Source organism: Poecilia latipinna, unplaced genomic scaffold (genome assembly GCF_001443285.1).
Source record: "Poecilia latipinna isolate Pla-1442-1.1 unplaced genomic scaffold, P_latipinna-1.0 Scaffold1186, whole genome shotgun sequence".
NCBI classification, from domain to species: Eukaryota; Metazoa; Chordata; class Actinopteri; order Cyprinodontiformes; family Poeciliidae; genus Poecilia; species Poecilia latipinna.
Window position 1 is genome coordinate 186,432 of NW_015113802.1, and position 15,502 is coordinate 201,933.

At 37.3% G+C, this 15,502-nt stretch overlaps 1 protein-coding gene and 1 long non-coding RNA gene across 4 annotated transcripts; one reads left to right on the forward strand and one right to left on the reverse strand.

The window, feature by feature from the left end:
* Positions 1-317: 317 nt before the first annotated feature.
* LOC106960446 (protein tyrosine phosphatase 4A3) lies at positions 318-7,347 on the reverse strand. Of its 3 annotated transcripts, none has more exons than XM_015053559.1 (7): positions 6,988-7,347; positions 4,809-5,259; positions 3,602-3,720; positions 1,925-2,017; positions 1,706-1,836; positions 1,540-1,614; positions 318-612 (listed from the first exon to the last, which is right to left on the reverse strand). In XM_015053559.1, exons 3-7 carry the CDS (start codon positions 3,695-3,697, stop codon positions 495-497), a joined length of 513 nt encoding a protein of 170 aa, XP_014909045.1. In that variant the 5' UTR covers positions 3,698-3,720; positions 4,809-5,259; positions 6,988-7,347; the 3' UTR covers positions 318-494. The 3 variants fall into 3 exon arrangements, with proteins under 3 accessions (XP_014909045.1, XP_014909043.1, XP_014909044.1); XM_015053557.1 differs by having other exon boundaries at positions 3,602-3,739; positions 6,988-7,346; XM_015053558.1 differs by lacking the exon at positions 6,988-7,347 and adding an exon at positions 6,533-6,640 and having other exon boundaries at positions 3,602-3,739.
* A 4,932-nt stretch (positions 7,348-12,279) lies between these two features.
* LOC106960447 (uncharacterized) lies at positions 12,280-14,760 on the forward strand. The gene is made up of 2 exons (XR_001427569.1): positions 12,280-12,491; positions 12,797-14,760. It is a non-coding gene; the product is annotated as an uncharacterized LOC106960447 (long non-coding RNA).
* The last annotated feature ends 742 nt before the right edge of the window (positions 14,761-15,502 follow it).

The window sequence follows — 15,502 nt, forward strand, 5'->3', positions numbered from 1 at the left end:
GTTTGTCTCTGATTGTATTCAAATGACAAACTACTGAATGCACTCTTCACCTTGTTTGCATAGAGAAGTTTAGGTGTGAAGCAGCAACCATCAGCAATAAAGCAAAAAAAAAAAAAAAATACAATGAAATTTGTTCCACTCCACACAGAAAATAACTCTAAAGATGAACAATGTGCCTTAATGCCTTACCTGTCATCAGGCTCCTCCAAGTCCTTATCAGCATTGTCTACAGCTACCAAACCCTATAACATTTCATCCTGACTTATAATATATATTCTTCACCTATTTTTCCACTTTTATTCTCGGTAACCCGCAAAATGGAGCAACTCATTAATAGATATGAAATCAGTAAAAAGAAAAATGAAAACTTGCAATAACAGCAACATTTGAAGGACGAGGCAGTGTAGTCACTGTAAGGCCTATACAACTGGATTCCTGAGACATTCGTGAGCGGTGCAAGTAGTCTTTCCGTGTTTGTGTGTGAACGTGCTTTTTCACATGATGCAACACTTGTTCTTGTGCGTGTGAGGATCTTTGAAACGAAGCCTCTGTTTCGATCGATATTTCTCCAAGTATGTCAGCTGTTTACTGTTGATGGCTCCTCTGCGTTTCCTGCATTGACCAAATGAGACAGTGGATCGTTTTACAATAAAGAAATCCCAGAAGATATTAAATAATTGTCTGCTAAACTTTACCAGTACATTTTAAAAACTTAGATCAAATAATTTTTTCTGTATCAAATGTGTGTGCGTGCGTGCGTGTGTGTGTTTTAACACAGATCATCATGAAACTCGGAATTGTGTGCTGGTCCTCTCTTCTGGGGAAATATCTTTTAAAAACCACTGAATGCACTCTTCATCTCATGTCTATCTTAATGATAGATACTCTACAAAATAACATCTTTTAAATTCAGTTTTGGTCTGTGCACTCAAACAGCCAGCACTCCTTGAATCCAACTGTCAGAATGTGGGATATCCAACCGTTTCTCTCTGAGTCGGTTTCAGAAGTTGCACCTTTGCTACCGATGTCAGCAGCGTTCATTTGGTCAGCAATGCTGGTATGAAAACACACTGAAAATCTTTTGCTTATTAGTCTCTTCAAAAAGCACAAACCTGTTTCNAACCCCCGAAAAACTTTTTTTTTTTTGATCCTTAAAAAAAACCAAACCCTTTTTTCCCCCCCCCCCCCCCAACCACCCTCCATTTTTGAAAAAATAAAATAAAATAAAATACATAAAGCTGGATTAATATCAGAACAAATATTATTCCTCTGGCTGAGTACATAGGGCTGTTTCTTTATGATGAAGGTTATATTAAAAGAATAATATCGCTGGAGTAATCATTTGATTACGCTAAAAATGCATTTTGGTCTGAAGAAGAATATTCTGTATAATTTTAACCTATATAGAGTGTGGTGGTGGTGTTCAATAGATAATAGTTCATATAAAGCGTAGCAGTAATAATTTGTTCAAATTCAAGCTTAAATAGATTGTGAGAACTATTTCTGATTTTTAAATACTATAGATAATCTAACACTTACTGCCTGATGAGCTGAATGGCATCCTCATACTTCATCCCGCTTTCTATCAGCGCTAAAGCCACCAGCACAGGAGCCCTGCATGCATGTATATACAGACAATCACTGCTGCAACCGTGTCAATTCATGTTGATTTTTCGTCGAGCTACTTTCATCTTTTATCTTGTACCTTCCCAATCCAGCTACACAGTGAACAGCCACACAACACCCAGGATCCTCCTGAAACTTCTTCTTCAACAAAGTCAGCCAATCATCAACCAGCTTGTTAGGGGGCGGGGCTCCGTCGTCAAAGGGCCAATCCTGAAAGGGAGTACAATCTCAGGATCTTTGTGTTTAGGTGCGTAAATGAAGATAGAGTGTGTCAAATGAAAAAAAGATGAGTCCGTACCACTACAGTGATCCCATCTTTCTCAAGAGAAGTTTTGTCGTAAGTGCTGTCGCAAACACGCACCACAGTTGTGACTCCGTACCTTTTTAAGACCTGTGCGAAGGAAAAGCATGGAAAGAGCAGTGGTGAAGCAACTAAAGACGTAGCTGTAAAACAAGTTTTTGATCTTAGACAAATATTAATATGAGACGTTAAATATATAAAAAAAAAAAAACAGAGAAGTGACAAGACATCCAAACCAACCTGGTCCAGTGTGAAAAAGTTATTGCCTCCCAAACTTGATAATTAGTGTTATCAAGTTTTTACAATAACTGTGAAGAGTAATTTAAATTGCTGTGGGGGGATTTTGGCAGACTGTTCTCTGCAGAATGATATTAATTATGTCCCATGATAGGGCTTTGGGGCATTTCAATGATTTGGTTTTAACAAGTGCAGACTTTGGCTACTTTACTGCAAAACAGTTTTTTCCTTGTCATTTAAGGGTTGACTTGCAAGTGTGCTTCACATCGTTTTCAGATATAAACCAGTGTTTATGGTTCCATCAGTTATGTTAATTTGTCCAGCTTTTGCAACAGTAAGAAAAGCCTGCTTATTTAATTGTACCGTTATTATGTTTGGCTCTTTGTATGATCTTTTTTTTTCCCCCCGGAATGCTGTGTTAGTTTCATGGCAGATGTAAAGACACACAATTTCCCTAGTGAATATTTTTTTAATATTTTCCCAAACGTATTGAGAATTTTTGTAATCACCAGGTGTTTTTTGTCAGTCTCTTTCTCATCATTGACCATGAATTTTACTTAAATGAGGCAACTAAGATCTGCAGAGTTGTAGATGTTGTACTTGTTCAAGATGCTGTGAATTGTCATTTCACACGCTCCGCAATCATCAGCTCTCTACTGGCAAACACATGTAAACATGTAAACACTAGGGTATGCTGGCGCTCCAAAGAGTAAGCGATGGCTTTATACCCATTTCCAAACTGTGTGATGATAACTTCATCATGCACATCATTATGCTGAAAGTTTTCTTGAGCGTACTGACTAAACAATATTTGGAAGATGAGCATGAGAATGATATGGTACTGTTTGATGTCTTTTATGAAATTACTTATATAGCATTTTTCTGGAGGCACAAAGACACTTTACAATGACATTGATCATTCCCAGTCATGCATACATTTACACAAGTTAATGGTGGCACGTTTTTGGCCATTGGCCTTTCTGACCACCACCAGCAGGCAGAGTGGATTAACATTGTCTGACAGGTACTAATTAAGTTTTTTTTTTTTTTTTTTCCTTAAAAATCATAGTTGGTGAACTTTTCTAAATATGTGGTTAATTACAGGTAGTCACTTTTGTACAGAGGTCCAGGTTAGCTTGTGCAGCTTTTCTTTGAGCAAATAAATCACTATTTGAAAGAGGGCAGCATATGTACATTTACCCTGTTTATCATTTCTGGATATAAAAATTGTCAAATGAGCATTTAAATGTGGATAAAAGCAACAATAGAAAAAAAATTGCTAGAAATTTCTTAGGGCTCAACTACTTTAAAACTGGGATTTACTAATAGTTTGTGAGCAGGACAAACTGACTTCAGTATCATTTGTGTGCATACACTCACGTAGGTTTGAACAATAACAAGATTATTTTCCGTATGGCACTCTGAGTTCACACCCACCTCTATGAAGGAGTTGAGTGTGCTGTCTGTGGGGTTGTGTGTGATGAGGAATCTCATGTTCTTGTGGCACAGTTCCACAGGAGCAGGACGGTTCATGGTGGCTTGTTTAACCTTTGGCTCTGCAAGGAGACCTCTGACCTTCATAATGTGGCAGGAATGTGTTAGTAGAAGGCTCAAAGTAAACGTTTCCTTCAGCATAGTGTCTGTGTACAGGATATCTGAGCCACTACAAATATGAAGAGGCTTTTTTCCTGTACAAAGGATTTAAAATATATTGTTTTAAATCCTTTGTATCATAAAGTCATACTTTTAATCAGTCTTTCAAAATTTCAAACAGCTCTTTAGTGAATATTTTTCTTCTTGTATGTCTGTATGTCAGCTGTAAATATGAAATATTGCAATATTTCTAATAGACAGTTAGTCATTGCTATTATGTCAAATATGATGTTCCTAAAACAAATATTGACAGTGGCACTGATTAAAATAGAGTAGAAAATAAAATTAATCAAGATGAATCTGATTCTTTCATGCTTTATTAATAAAACAAAAGTTTAGCATAATAGACTTACAAGAACTGCATTGTGTGTAAGTGAATTAATTTTTTTTTTGTATTAAAACAAAGAATCTCATCGTCCTTTGGTCAAGATTTAAAATATCATCGTTGATGCAATTTATTGGACCTATAGTTTCTGCTTAGTTATGTCAGATAGCTCAGGTCAAAAACAATACAATGCATGAATTTACATTTGAATTTAAGATTTTGACCTAACTTGTGTAAAGTTGCAACTTTGCCCGGCTTCATCTAGCATGAGCTTCCCCATAGCATTCCAAAAAATACAAATTATTGCTTGTAATTTGTATTTGTAAACAGGATCTGTGATAGTATAATTAATCTGTAAATAAGAGGTGATATAATACATTCACAGAAAACACACATTTACTGACAATGGACTGCTGTCAGATATCTTGAGTCCAGTAGTTAAGTTGTGTACATATATCAGATGTATTCGAACATAAAATTATAGTAATTTAAAATGTCTTTCAAAATAGTCTTACCTGTTCCATTAAAATGTCTCGCATTATCATGAACTACAGAGCAGCTACTGCAGAACCACCTTCACAGTATCTTGTAGATGTTGTAATAAAGAGCTCAAGCAATGGTGCATCACAACATTTTATCCAGATCATGTGACCAAATATGACTCACCTTTAGCTTCAACTGTAGTAGTGTGTAGCTGTGTCTTTAACTTAAATCTCCAGATGACTATGGACCTCCTTCCTGTTTTTTTTAACCGATGTATATTCACCAGTCCTCAGGATATGTTTTCCAGATTGTTATGCCATCTGATGCCTGTGTCCTATAGTCCAGTAGTCTGCACTGTCACTCTTACTTTTTATGCTTGTGATTGTCTCTGATGCTTGCTTTCTTTTGTTTCTCTCAGTCACTCTTTCTGTCCTTTTCTCTCGGTTCAGCTTTCAGTGCTGAATCTCCACTTGCTACCCCATTAGCTGGTGAGTTCATAAGGCAAATGATAGCGCTCTTTCAGTGTTCATGGCCCCAAGACTGCATGGCGCAGCATCGTCCCAGGCACCGTCTAAATGTGTTGAGCGTGGCAGTAGTCCCCACTCTGCCGCACAAACGCCATCAACCGACGGTTCTGAAACAGAAAATACAAAAATACAAATATTTGGGGTTTAAAAAAAAAGAAAAAAGCTTTGTAGATGGACGATTTAGAGCTATGGAGATTACTAATTAGTTACAAATGGGAAAATAGCCCTCTAAGCTCCTTACAGCACCCTCCACAAAAATAGGAATTAATGAGATAAATTTGTACAAAGCTAACAAACAAATGTATCTCTTATTACCATGTAATATTTTCACCCAAACAGTTTACTCTTTAAAGTTGATGAGTTTTTCTGGAAACTGGATTTTTAAGAATATTGCTATGAAACATTTCAATATGTTCTGTGTTACCACACAAGGACTTTGCATTCTGTAGTTTCAGTGTTCATGTACTGATCCTGTTTTTTGCATGTTCAGATGTCATTTGGTTCCTGTATTTTTCTGATTATGCATGTGTTGGTGCATGTTCTGCTATAACTGTTTTTCAATTTTTGATTAATAATATGTTGATGATGATTTGGAAGCATTTGACACAGCAGATTATGACACATTTCGCTGAAAACGTATGACTGACGCCATTCTGACGAAGCAACTGGCTCTTTTTATTATTACCATCTTTCTGGTCATGAACAGTTTGTTCGACACAGTTGTGTTTGTTTCTGTTATTGTTATCAAACAACAAGAAAATTTACATTTTCCCTGCTGCTATGTCCAAGCAGGATTTGTGTCTGTTGTAAATGTCTTAGTATTTTTATATATATATAAATAATTCTTTAAAATTAAAATAAAAAACTTAACTCAAAACCATCCATTTCATTTTCATTCCAGTCAACAAGTGACCTTCTGTTCTCTTCGGAAAATCCTTAGAAAAACAATCAGCGAAAGCCCAGAGGTAAGGTGCGGTCATCTCTAACACCCAACACACAGACTCACTCTACCAGGAGCCTGTTGACAGTCTATAATTAGTCATTTATCCGGCGTTGTTTATAATCAGGATAGAGATTCCCTTTTTGCTTTCACTCAGGTCCATTTAAAGCAGCAAAGCCAATTTGCAGTTATGCTGTTGTGCCATTTGTGTAGAAGAAAAACAAAGGAACCCCATCAGGAATATTTGTTATGAACATTATGAGTCCATGATGTTGCTCTGATTTAAAGCTAAATGAAAATGGTAATCTTAACAGGCCTGCTGTGATGGCAGCACACCGCACACACGAGATAAATTCTAACGACTCATTTACCTTTGCTCATTTTCAGTTTAACGCCTGCAGAAGTGCTCTGGTAGAGTAAGTCGAGAGCTTCTGTCTTACCTTATCTGACTGCTCAACAGCAAAACCCAAAACGGAGGCAAAAAGTCAAATAAAACAAAGTCCTGAAGCAACAGCAGCCGCAAAAAGGTTAGTGTGCTGACATTACAATCAGCTGACTCCCCGTTATAGTAAACCTGCACTAAATACCTACAGCTGTATTTATAGATCAATCTATACCGGTGACTGATTATGTGACGCATCAAATTTTTGGTGCCAACAACTGGCACTGAGCTGTGCACTCTGGTGTTCCTCCTCCGTGCTGCTTCTGGAGAATTTGTCAAACTTCTTTGATTGCAATCACTGCAAGCACCAACATATTCAATTAATTTCATTTGAGACCTCCACAGCAAACTTTTAGAGTGTTTTTTTATTATTATTTTTTTACTTCTGGTTATTTGACCACATCAGGCAACATGTAAACAGCAGCAACAACATTTGTAGGAGTTTACTCTTACCACTTAGGTCCTCAGTGTCCCCTCCAAACACAGATTTTGTTCAGTTATTCTGGCTTTCAGTCACCTCGTTTTTAGTAGTTTTCCACAACGAACAAGAGAGACATCCAGAAGCAAGGGGGGTGAAGTAATTCTACAACCACCTGTAGCTAACTGTGACCCACTAGAACATTAACCTCCTCCCTTTCTTGCTGCCCTTTCTGGCCAGCTCTGTAGTCACTGCATCGTGCTGTGTGTGCCCGTTTGTGGCTCTCTTCTCCTGCAGGAGTACAGCGTGTATGCTGGGCTGAGAATCTGCTGTGAGCTGGTCTAATCAGGCTGAGCAGCCATCTGACCCTGACACTCCTGTCACCACCAGAATACTCCAGAGTTAATGCTCTTAGAAAGAGAGACGAGGAGTGTGGTTCCCGCTGTTATTCTTCCCCTTCATCTCTTTCCTTTTTAAAAGCAACTGGTCTTTCTCACTGCTTCCTATCTCTTCTGTTCACTCCCTGCTATTCAGTTTGCGATGCATCCGTTATAACATGACGTTTTTTTTGTTTTTTCTTTGAAAAGTAGAGCTCTCTTTTCAGTTTATGTTTTGCACATTGACTTGTTTCCCCTCTCCCTTAGAGATCTAAAATTAGATAGTCGTTTGAGCTTCCAGACAGACTGGACAAGTAAACTCACTGATCCTCCGTTAATGGAATAACACTCCTCTATAGGACAGTGACAATTTGAACTTTGTTTCATTTTAGAGAATCAACAGTGAGAGCATTACTTTGACTGAAGAATTTTAGCTCATTGCAAAGTTATCACAGTAAATCAGAAGACGGATTTGCTCTCTCCCAAAAGGTTTTATGAATGATGACTTGCAATGCTCTACGCACCCTTAGAAGTTGTTGTTGTTGTTTTGTTTTTTTTTACATTTTGTCACACTACAAATACAAACATAAGTGTTTTTTTTTTTAGATTTACTGTGACCAACACAAAGGAAACTATTAGTACCCACTAATAGTGGGTCAACTTTGTATTAGTCAAGATTAGTTGCATGTTTTTTAGGGTGGGTCTGTGTTGGATTTTCAGGTCCAAAATCTCTAGTCTTTGTCCATTCTTCTGCAGAGCATCTCATCCTTGGTAGCTGAAGAGTGACAGTGAACAAGGTTTTACTACCTATTCTCAGTTGGGTTTAGGTCTGTACTTTAACTTGGCCATTCTATCACATAACTTTGCTTTGATCTAGACCATACCACTGTAACTGTAGCTAACTGAGGCCATCCTGTGGAAAGTCATACCTCTGCAACAGTCATTAGTCTCTTGCAGCCTTAAACAGGTTATTCTCTGGGATTGCCCTGTATTTAGCTCTATTCATCTTCTCATCAAAGCTAACCAGCTTTCCTGACCCTCCGTATTTCTGTTCTCCTTGCCCAGCCTGACAGCTTAGGTTTATAGCAAAGACTTGGAAGAGTTGGACTCTTCTGGAGACTATTGGTTTGACTGGTTTTAATTTAACAAAACAAATACACTCCACAGTTCTCAGCATTTTCTTTTCAGAAAATACTGAAAAAGCTTGCATGTTGTTCTTTTCACTATACAGTTATGTGCTACTTTGTGTTGCCATGTCAGATAAAATTTTAACAAAAATAGAAACTTGTAGCATGGCAAAATGAGGGGAAAAATGTAATGGGTTTTGAATGCTTTTGCAAAGCCCTGCGTTCACATTTAGTCAGAAGGCATTCATTACATGTAACATACTTTTAAAAGAATAACACATTAAGGTTTCCATTAATCACAGTGAGTTGAGGTTAACGTGACTGCCCACCCACAGTGGTGAAAAACCACATCCTAAAGGCTAAAAATAACTGTGCATTTTATCATATCAAGTAAAGAAACTCTTGCTTAAGTTTTCTGACAGTCAAAACTGTCTTGGATCCACAGCGGTGAAAAGTATTTGGCTGATATGTTCTGGCTTGATATTACCCCACTTTTGGTTTTCATTAGCTCCTCATGTGATGTTTTGAAACCCAGACAACAAACCCACATATAGCCTGAAGAGGTGATAAGAAATTCCAAAGTCAGCTTGACAGTTTTACTGATAAACACTCTCAATAAATGAGTGGGGGGTAAAAAAAAAAATATTTTGCTTAACCTTTTGGTTGAGCATTGGAAACTTAAATTGATGCACTATTCGTTACAGGCAACAGTAGAGGTGTTGTTAGTATGGGTCTGATGCAGGAATATGAAAGCAATTCAAATGTGGAATTCTGGACATCAAGTCAAAGAAAGAAATTAAGTCATGTTGCGTCTTACTGCTCAACCAGACTCATAGTCTCACATTGAAGTGGAAAGAAAAGAGTGTTTTCAAGGCCTCACTCCCATTTTTATCAAATAAATCAGTAGGATGCCTTGCAAAATATTAAGCTGAATCATTTCACCATAGCTTCATTCAAATGTCGGGGAAGTGTTTGAGGCATCACAGTCCACTTATTGAAAGGATCATAGTACCAATAGTGAATACCTAGGATTGCTGGCTAGACCTTGAAAGTGAAACAGAGATAACTAGTTTAAAAGTTGCAATATTTTTATATTTGTTTGCGAGCATTTTTTCAAATTAAATGTCTAACTCAAACTTAGTTATGAAGATACATTATTGTCCCAGTTAGAGTTAGCTTGTTTTGCTAAATTTAAGGTGCTCCCTTTGTATTTTTGGTAATGTTATGCAACTTTTTTTAAAAGGTAAATGGACTAAAAACAAGACCACACACTAAGTGATGAACATTTCTTGAAAACAGTGAATGAGTAAACATTCGGGCGATGTCCCTCTTATTTACTCCTCACACACTCCAAGTAAATGAGGCTGTTGTTGTACTTGATCCTTCTTGGTAGGCTATTTTTGGTGTTATGCAATGAGTGCCTCTATTTAAAACCTTCTGATTCTTTTGTAGGGGAGCTATAATCTGGCTCAGTAGCTTCTAGTCTCACTTGGATGTAAAAATATGGTCTCTAAATGCAAGCATATATGTCACAAAAATAGATTATTTACAGGTGGTAAATCTCAGTAAAGGCATTGTATATGAAAGCTACTGAGGAGGAAGATTAGCCATTTATCTTCTTGTTGCTCACAAGTGAAGCAAACTGTTCCTTCATTCAAAGCAGATGACAGAATTAAGAGTTTAGGGAAGCTTAACATTGACACTAATTATCCATGTTGATATACATAATTACACTGTGCATGCCCTCCACTCAAGTACTTTGTTATGTGGTCCCACAGGAAGGATCTCACTCATGAAGCAGTCTGAAATGCAGAGTGAATTTCTGATTCAGTAGGACTCTATGACCTTTGAACCCCAACTAATTCAAAGCTTCAGTTTAATTCAAACTCCAATTAAATCAATTTTATGATCTTTCAAGCAAGGAATAAAGTGTTGGGGTTTCTTGCCATTGTTATGAAGATCTCTCTGAAAATCTATTTTGACATATATTTTTTTGTTTGGATATTCATTTCCTGTCTGTGGTTAATTTGTTTTTTTGTCACTTAAGAACAGCAACAAATTGAGTGATATCGTCTCAAAGTCAGAAATGGAAATTGTCTCACAGTGAAAACTGAGAGTTGGTACTAATGTTTTAATTTCTTTCAGACTGAATTATTGTCAAAAGCCTCAGGAATGTCCCCAGCAAATCATTATTTATCTGCCTGCAAAACATCCACTACCTGCTTGGTGTTCACTAGCAGTTTTCACACATCACAATACTTCACACCCACCTACAATAGTTCCCTATCGACTTCAGTGAACAAAACTCGGTTCTTACTTTTAAAGCTTGAAATAGACACTATCTCAGAACCTTTACAACCACATGTCTCTGGGAGGTTCCTGAGGCCTTGTGATCAGGGCCTGCTGGTTGAGTCACATACGAGGCTGAAAGCTGAAGGTGACAGTCTTTTCAGCAACACTCTCAGTCAATCTTGTTGAGTTTGAGAACTGAGGATGTTTTTTTAACAACAATCCTTTTAAATTGATTTTACATAACTATGTTTATTCAACGGTGTAATGTACAGAAAATTGTGATTGTACCTTAAAAAAAGCTAAATAAGTCACATTTTATTTACTTGTTTGTGATAAACCAAAAGGTAGAATTTTTTTTTTTTTTTTTTTTTTTTTTTTTTACAAAAGATGTTTTGAAAATAACGGTGTGCATTTTATTTATCCCAGGATGGTAACACATTTTAAAACCACTTTTCATTACAATCGTGACCCCACCAGCTTAGCGATATTTTCTTTTCTTTTCTGTGCACTTTAAACTGAGAATCCTCCTCAGTTTTAGTTCCTTGGTCTTCATGATGCTGTTTATTTAAATTAAATTTGAAAAGTTTAATTTTAATTACACTTCACAAGTATGAATTACGTCATTGTGAACTATCAATAAAGCTTCAAAGATTCACTGAAGTTTGTGACTGCAGTGTGAATACTTTTCGAAATATGAAAATATGAACTGGTTGTTTAAAATGTTGTGGGAGTCTTGAGCTAATCTAAATTGAATATTTTCCACAGATCGTTATCTCAGAACATTTCCAGCCTTCTACACATAAAGGGCATCACACACACATACATGGAAGAAATACGCGCAGAGTCAACCATGTGGCAGGCAGCAGCAGCTGCTGTGTGTATAATTAGAATGTTTTGAAAGCCGAGAGCCGGAGAGTTAGACTTTCACCTGCAGACTGAGGGGTTGCCACCACAACAAGTTGTCACTTTTATATTTTCAGTAAAAGTTTCCCACAGTAAAGAATGTCAAGAAATCCTGGGTTCACATTTTTTAACCCACATCCAGAACGCAATCAGGAGAACAGGAAATCAGATCAATAAAGTTTATTTTGACAATGATGAAATGTGAGAATTTGCGGTTCTTGTCCTGTGGATGGGAAGCCATGGTCGCCAGAAGTCTGAAGGCAGTGGGAGAGAGATGGTTAGTTGAATGCAAGTTGGACAAGTTGAATTATGAAGAACTGGAATGGTATTTCTTGGTGTGATGATGAGTTTCCGCTAGGGGGTGGGAGGGAGAGTAATGTGGTCTCTGGGGTTGTGGTCTCTTTGCAGCGGTCTTTGAGATGATCCAGGTTCCAATGTGTGAACCAGACAGCGAGTTCTTTGGAGGTTGATGGGAGAGGCTTGTGGTGGAGGGCGGACAGGTAAGTTCTTGTGAGGAGATGAAAGGTGTGATCCAACTGCCAGCTGTGAATCCAGGAACTGTCAACGAATCTTCAGCAAAGGCGATTATGGACTCAGGCAACCAGTGGGTAAAATCCAAGGCGGCACAAGGAAACACCTGAAAGAGAAGCAACAGGGAACTATTACTTGAAATAATGTCATAGAAACTTCAAAGAGCTGACTCAGAGGGGCGCAGAGTACCATAACTGGCAAAACACTCAGGCGTCGAAGTGCTGGCAGCCGCTCCTCATGTTCTCCTATATGATGATGAGATGATAGATCCCAGGTGCGCTGAAACCAGACAGCAGGCACGTCCTACAGGTACGTGCAGCCTCTTGGCACCATCTAGTGGATGATGAGGGAAGCAGCAGACAAACAGAAAATCCCCACAAAGAGCCAAATATATATATATATATATATATATATATATATATATATAAAAACTTCAAAATTATTATTATTATTTAGGATATTTTATTTAGGACTTCTTTTTTCTTTCGGTCCTCCACTCAGCAGCTTCTTTCTTCTCAGTTTGGGTTTTTATTTTCCATCACAACAACATAAATGTTGATGAAAATAATTCATCTCTGATTCCCTGTTTCTCCTTTTTATTTGTGTCTGAGCAGGGAGAGTTTCATCAGGTGTTACGGCAGCTTGATGGAATCGGACTCCGGTACCGTCAGTAGTGAGGCGAACGAGTTGGCGGTTCGTGTGTCGCTACGACTCGCTCATCTGAGGCGACATTGGTGGGGGAGATTTGAGGTCAAGCAGCCTGAAAACGGCCTCACCTGAGCCGATGGACACCGGAAGAGAGGAGACGCAGTGAGCTTCTCCTGCTGGGCAGATCTGAGAAAAGAAAATGAGGATTTAACTCTACCCTCCTGAGCTGCTTTCTGACCCAGATGAACTCCATCCATCCATTCCTGGTTCCCTTCATTCTTCCATCCTGGTTCCCTCCCTCCATCCATTCTGTCTGTCCATCCATAATGTCAATAATCATCGATAATGTTAAGCATAAGGTTAAGCATTACCCTTGATTAAATAAAAAGGAAAATCGGGGACAATGTTAAATATCCTGGATATTAAGCTAAACATTGGAGATAAAGTAAGAAATCCTGGATGGCATTAAACAACCACGATAACACTGAATGTTAAACATCAGATATAACTACAACCATTGACTAAAGTGTAACATCGAGGACAATGTTAAGCTTTGTGGATAAACATTAATAAATCATGCAACTTTTTTTTCCGCATGATTTATTAATTTGAGTTCAAGTCTGCAAATCTTGGCAACAAGAATACCAAACATCAGACTGCACCTTTGACACATGATCACTAATAACATATCAATAGAAACTAGTCCATAATATTGAGCTGACACAGATAATGGATGAAGGGATTAATTAATTTTTGTTTTTGTGACATTTGATCTGGTCTGAATTCAAAATGCTTAATTATTTATGTTTTTGACTTGATTTGCTTATGTTTTTTATGATTTTTTTGTAGGTTGTGGACAAAAGTAATGAGACCTGATTCAAGTTCAATGCTGTCATAATGTAGCATAATTCTGACAACTGACAATAATTTGCAGAGACACTAAAATTCAGAAATATATAGCAAACCCAAGCTTGTGTTTGAGCACACGGACAAATAAGTTTAGCCACAGTTCTACCCATGGGAAATGGGACAGGGGTTGGTGGCGAAATAGGTTTACAGGCCAGACTCCAGTTAGGGTTCCAACAATACACTGGCTTTGAGAATGACGTGAAGCTGAGTAAGACCCATCTGCTCCCTGCTGCTCTTTAGCCATCGTTAAATGGATTAAACCTGCTACACACTGCTGTCATGCAGCACGGTGTGCTATGTGGTCCAGGCTGTGTCCATATGTAAGTGGTCACAGAGCAGTCTGCTGTGTTTCCACTCAGCCAGGTGTTACTGTCTGCTGTTCAACTTCTGCTCTCAACTTCCATTGAGTTGATTTAATTTAAAAAAAGAGAGAGAGAGAGAGATTTGTGCAGTCTCAGAAAAGGGACGTTAGGAACAAAGTTCTGCCGGATGCTTCAATACTAGTAGATCTGTCAAATAGCACAGACTTAAAGTGATTTGAAACATGATTTGGTGACTTAGGACAAAATTAAAAATATATATATATATTTAACATCCCTGTTTTTCCAAAGATAATCAATAAAATATTAATTTAAAAAAAGCATTTTCGCATAATATCCACAACTCACTTTTTAAATGTCTTGAATATGATAAGAAACAATCTGTTTCCTGTTTAGATGTTGGTTACTCTAAAGTTTTCTTTGGATTTGAAGCAAGTTGTAATGGAGCTTTCGTGTTAAAAAGATCATGTTTATAATGTCAAAGATATAAAGATTAATCAAAAACAGATGGAGCAGTATCTTGTATAGTGAGGGATCAAATGTTTTGTCAAATAATTAACAACAGTGCACAGTTCTTTACTTGCTAGGTCAATTTCATGAGCCATTTTAAATAAATATAAATAATTTTGTTTTTACCTGTCTAGTCAGTCACAGCTTCCTGCTTTGTATGTAAACTTCCATAAAAATAAAAATCTTTGCAGTTATTGTGAGATACCACTCCATTTTGTTAGCATGACTTACGATCTGTTGTTATAATTTGATTTAAGATTTAAAGGATAGCTCTTTGAGATAACATTTAGGCTATTAATGTGAGCCACTGCTTTACGCAACTAAACTTTTTCTAAAAATAATAAAGTAAGTCATAAAAATGGCCTTGAAAGTGAAGTGCATATCTTAATTAAAAAGCAGACATCACCTTTACACAGTAGTTAATGAAACTGGCATTATCATTCGAGTGTAGAAATTGAAATTAATTTGAAAATGCAGCTGCAAAAGGAGGGTCCCAATGGCTGAGCTATATCATTAACAGCCTGCCATACTGTGCATAACAGATGGCCTGCAGAGATTAAACAGCTGACCTCCGAGTGGCCCAGATAAACATATAGAGATTCGTATGATGCCGTCATGGAAACTGATAAACATCAAACCTGCGAATCTGGCTCCTGTTTTCGGTTTGAGTTAGTTGCTCATCAGCTGAAAATGTGTCAAAAGTGCACAAAGTCAAAAAGATTGTAATATTTGAAAAAGTGGTCTTTCTCTTAGGTGTTATTTTATTTTTGTTATTTTATTTTCAGCTAAAGCATGCTGAAATTTATTTTGCAGCCAGGATTTCCTAATTTATTAATTTAATTCCAAATGCAAAAAAAAAAAAAAAAAAAAAAAAAAAATTTCCTTTTTTTTGGGAAAAAAAGGACCCCGAGGCCAGATTAACCTGGAAAAAGG

Bases quoted from the DNA above. Each gene is read 5' to 3' on its own strand.
- LOC106960446 (XM_015053559.1), bottom strand. From the start codon at position 3,697: ATGAACCGTCCTGCTCCTGTGGAACTGTGCCACAAGAACATGAGATTC. The intron at 2,018-3,601 runs GTGGGTGTGAAC...TCCTTCGCACAG, and splicing joins CACTCAACTCCTTCATAGAG to GTCTTAAAAAGGTACGGAGT. The intron at 1,615-1,705 runs GTACAAGATAAA...ACATGCATGCAG, and splicing joins TGTGTAGCTGGATTGGGAAG to GGCTCCTGTGCTGGTGGCTT.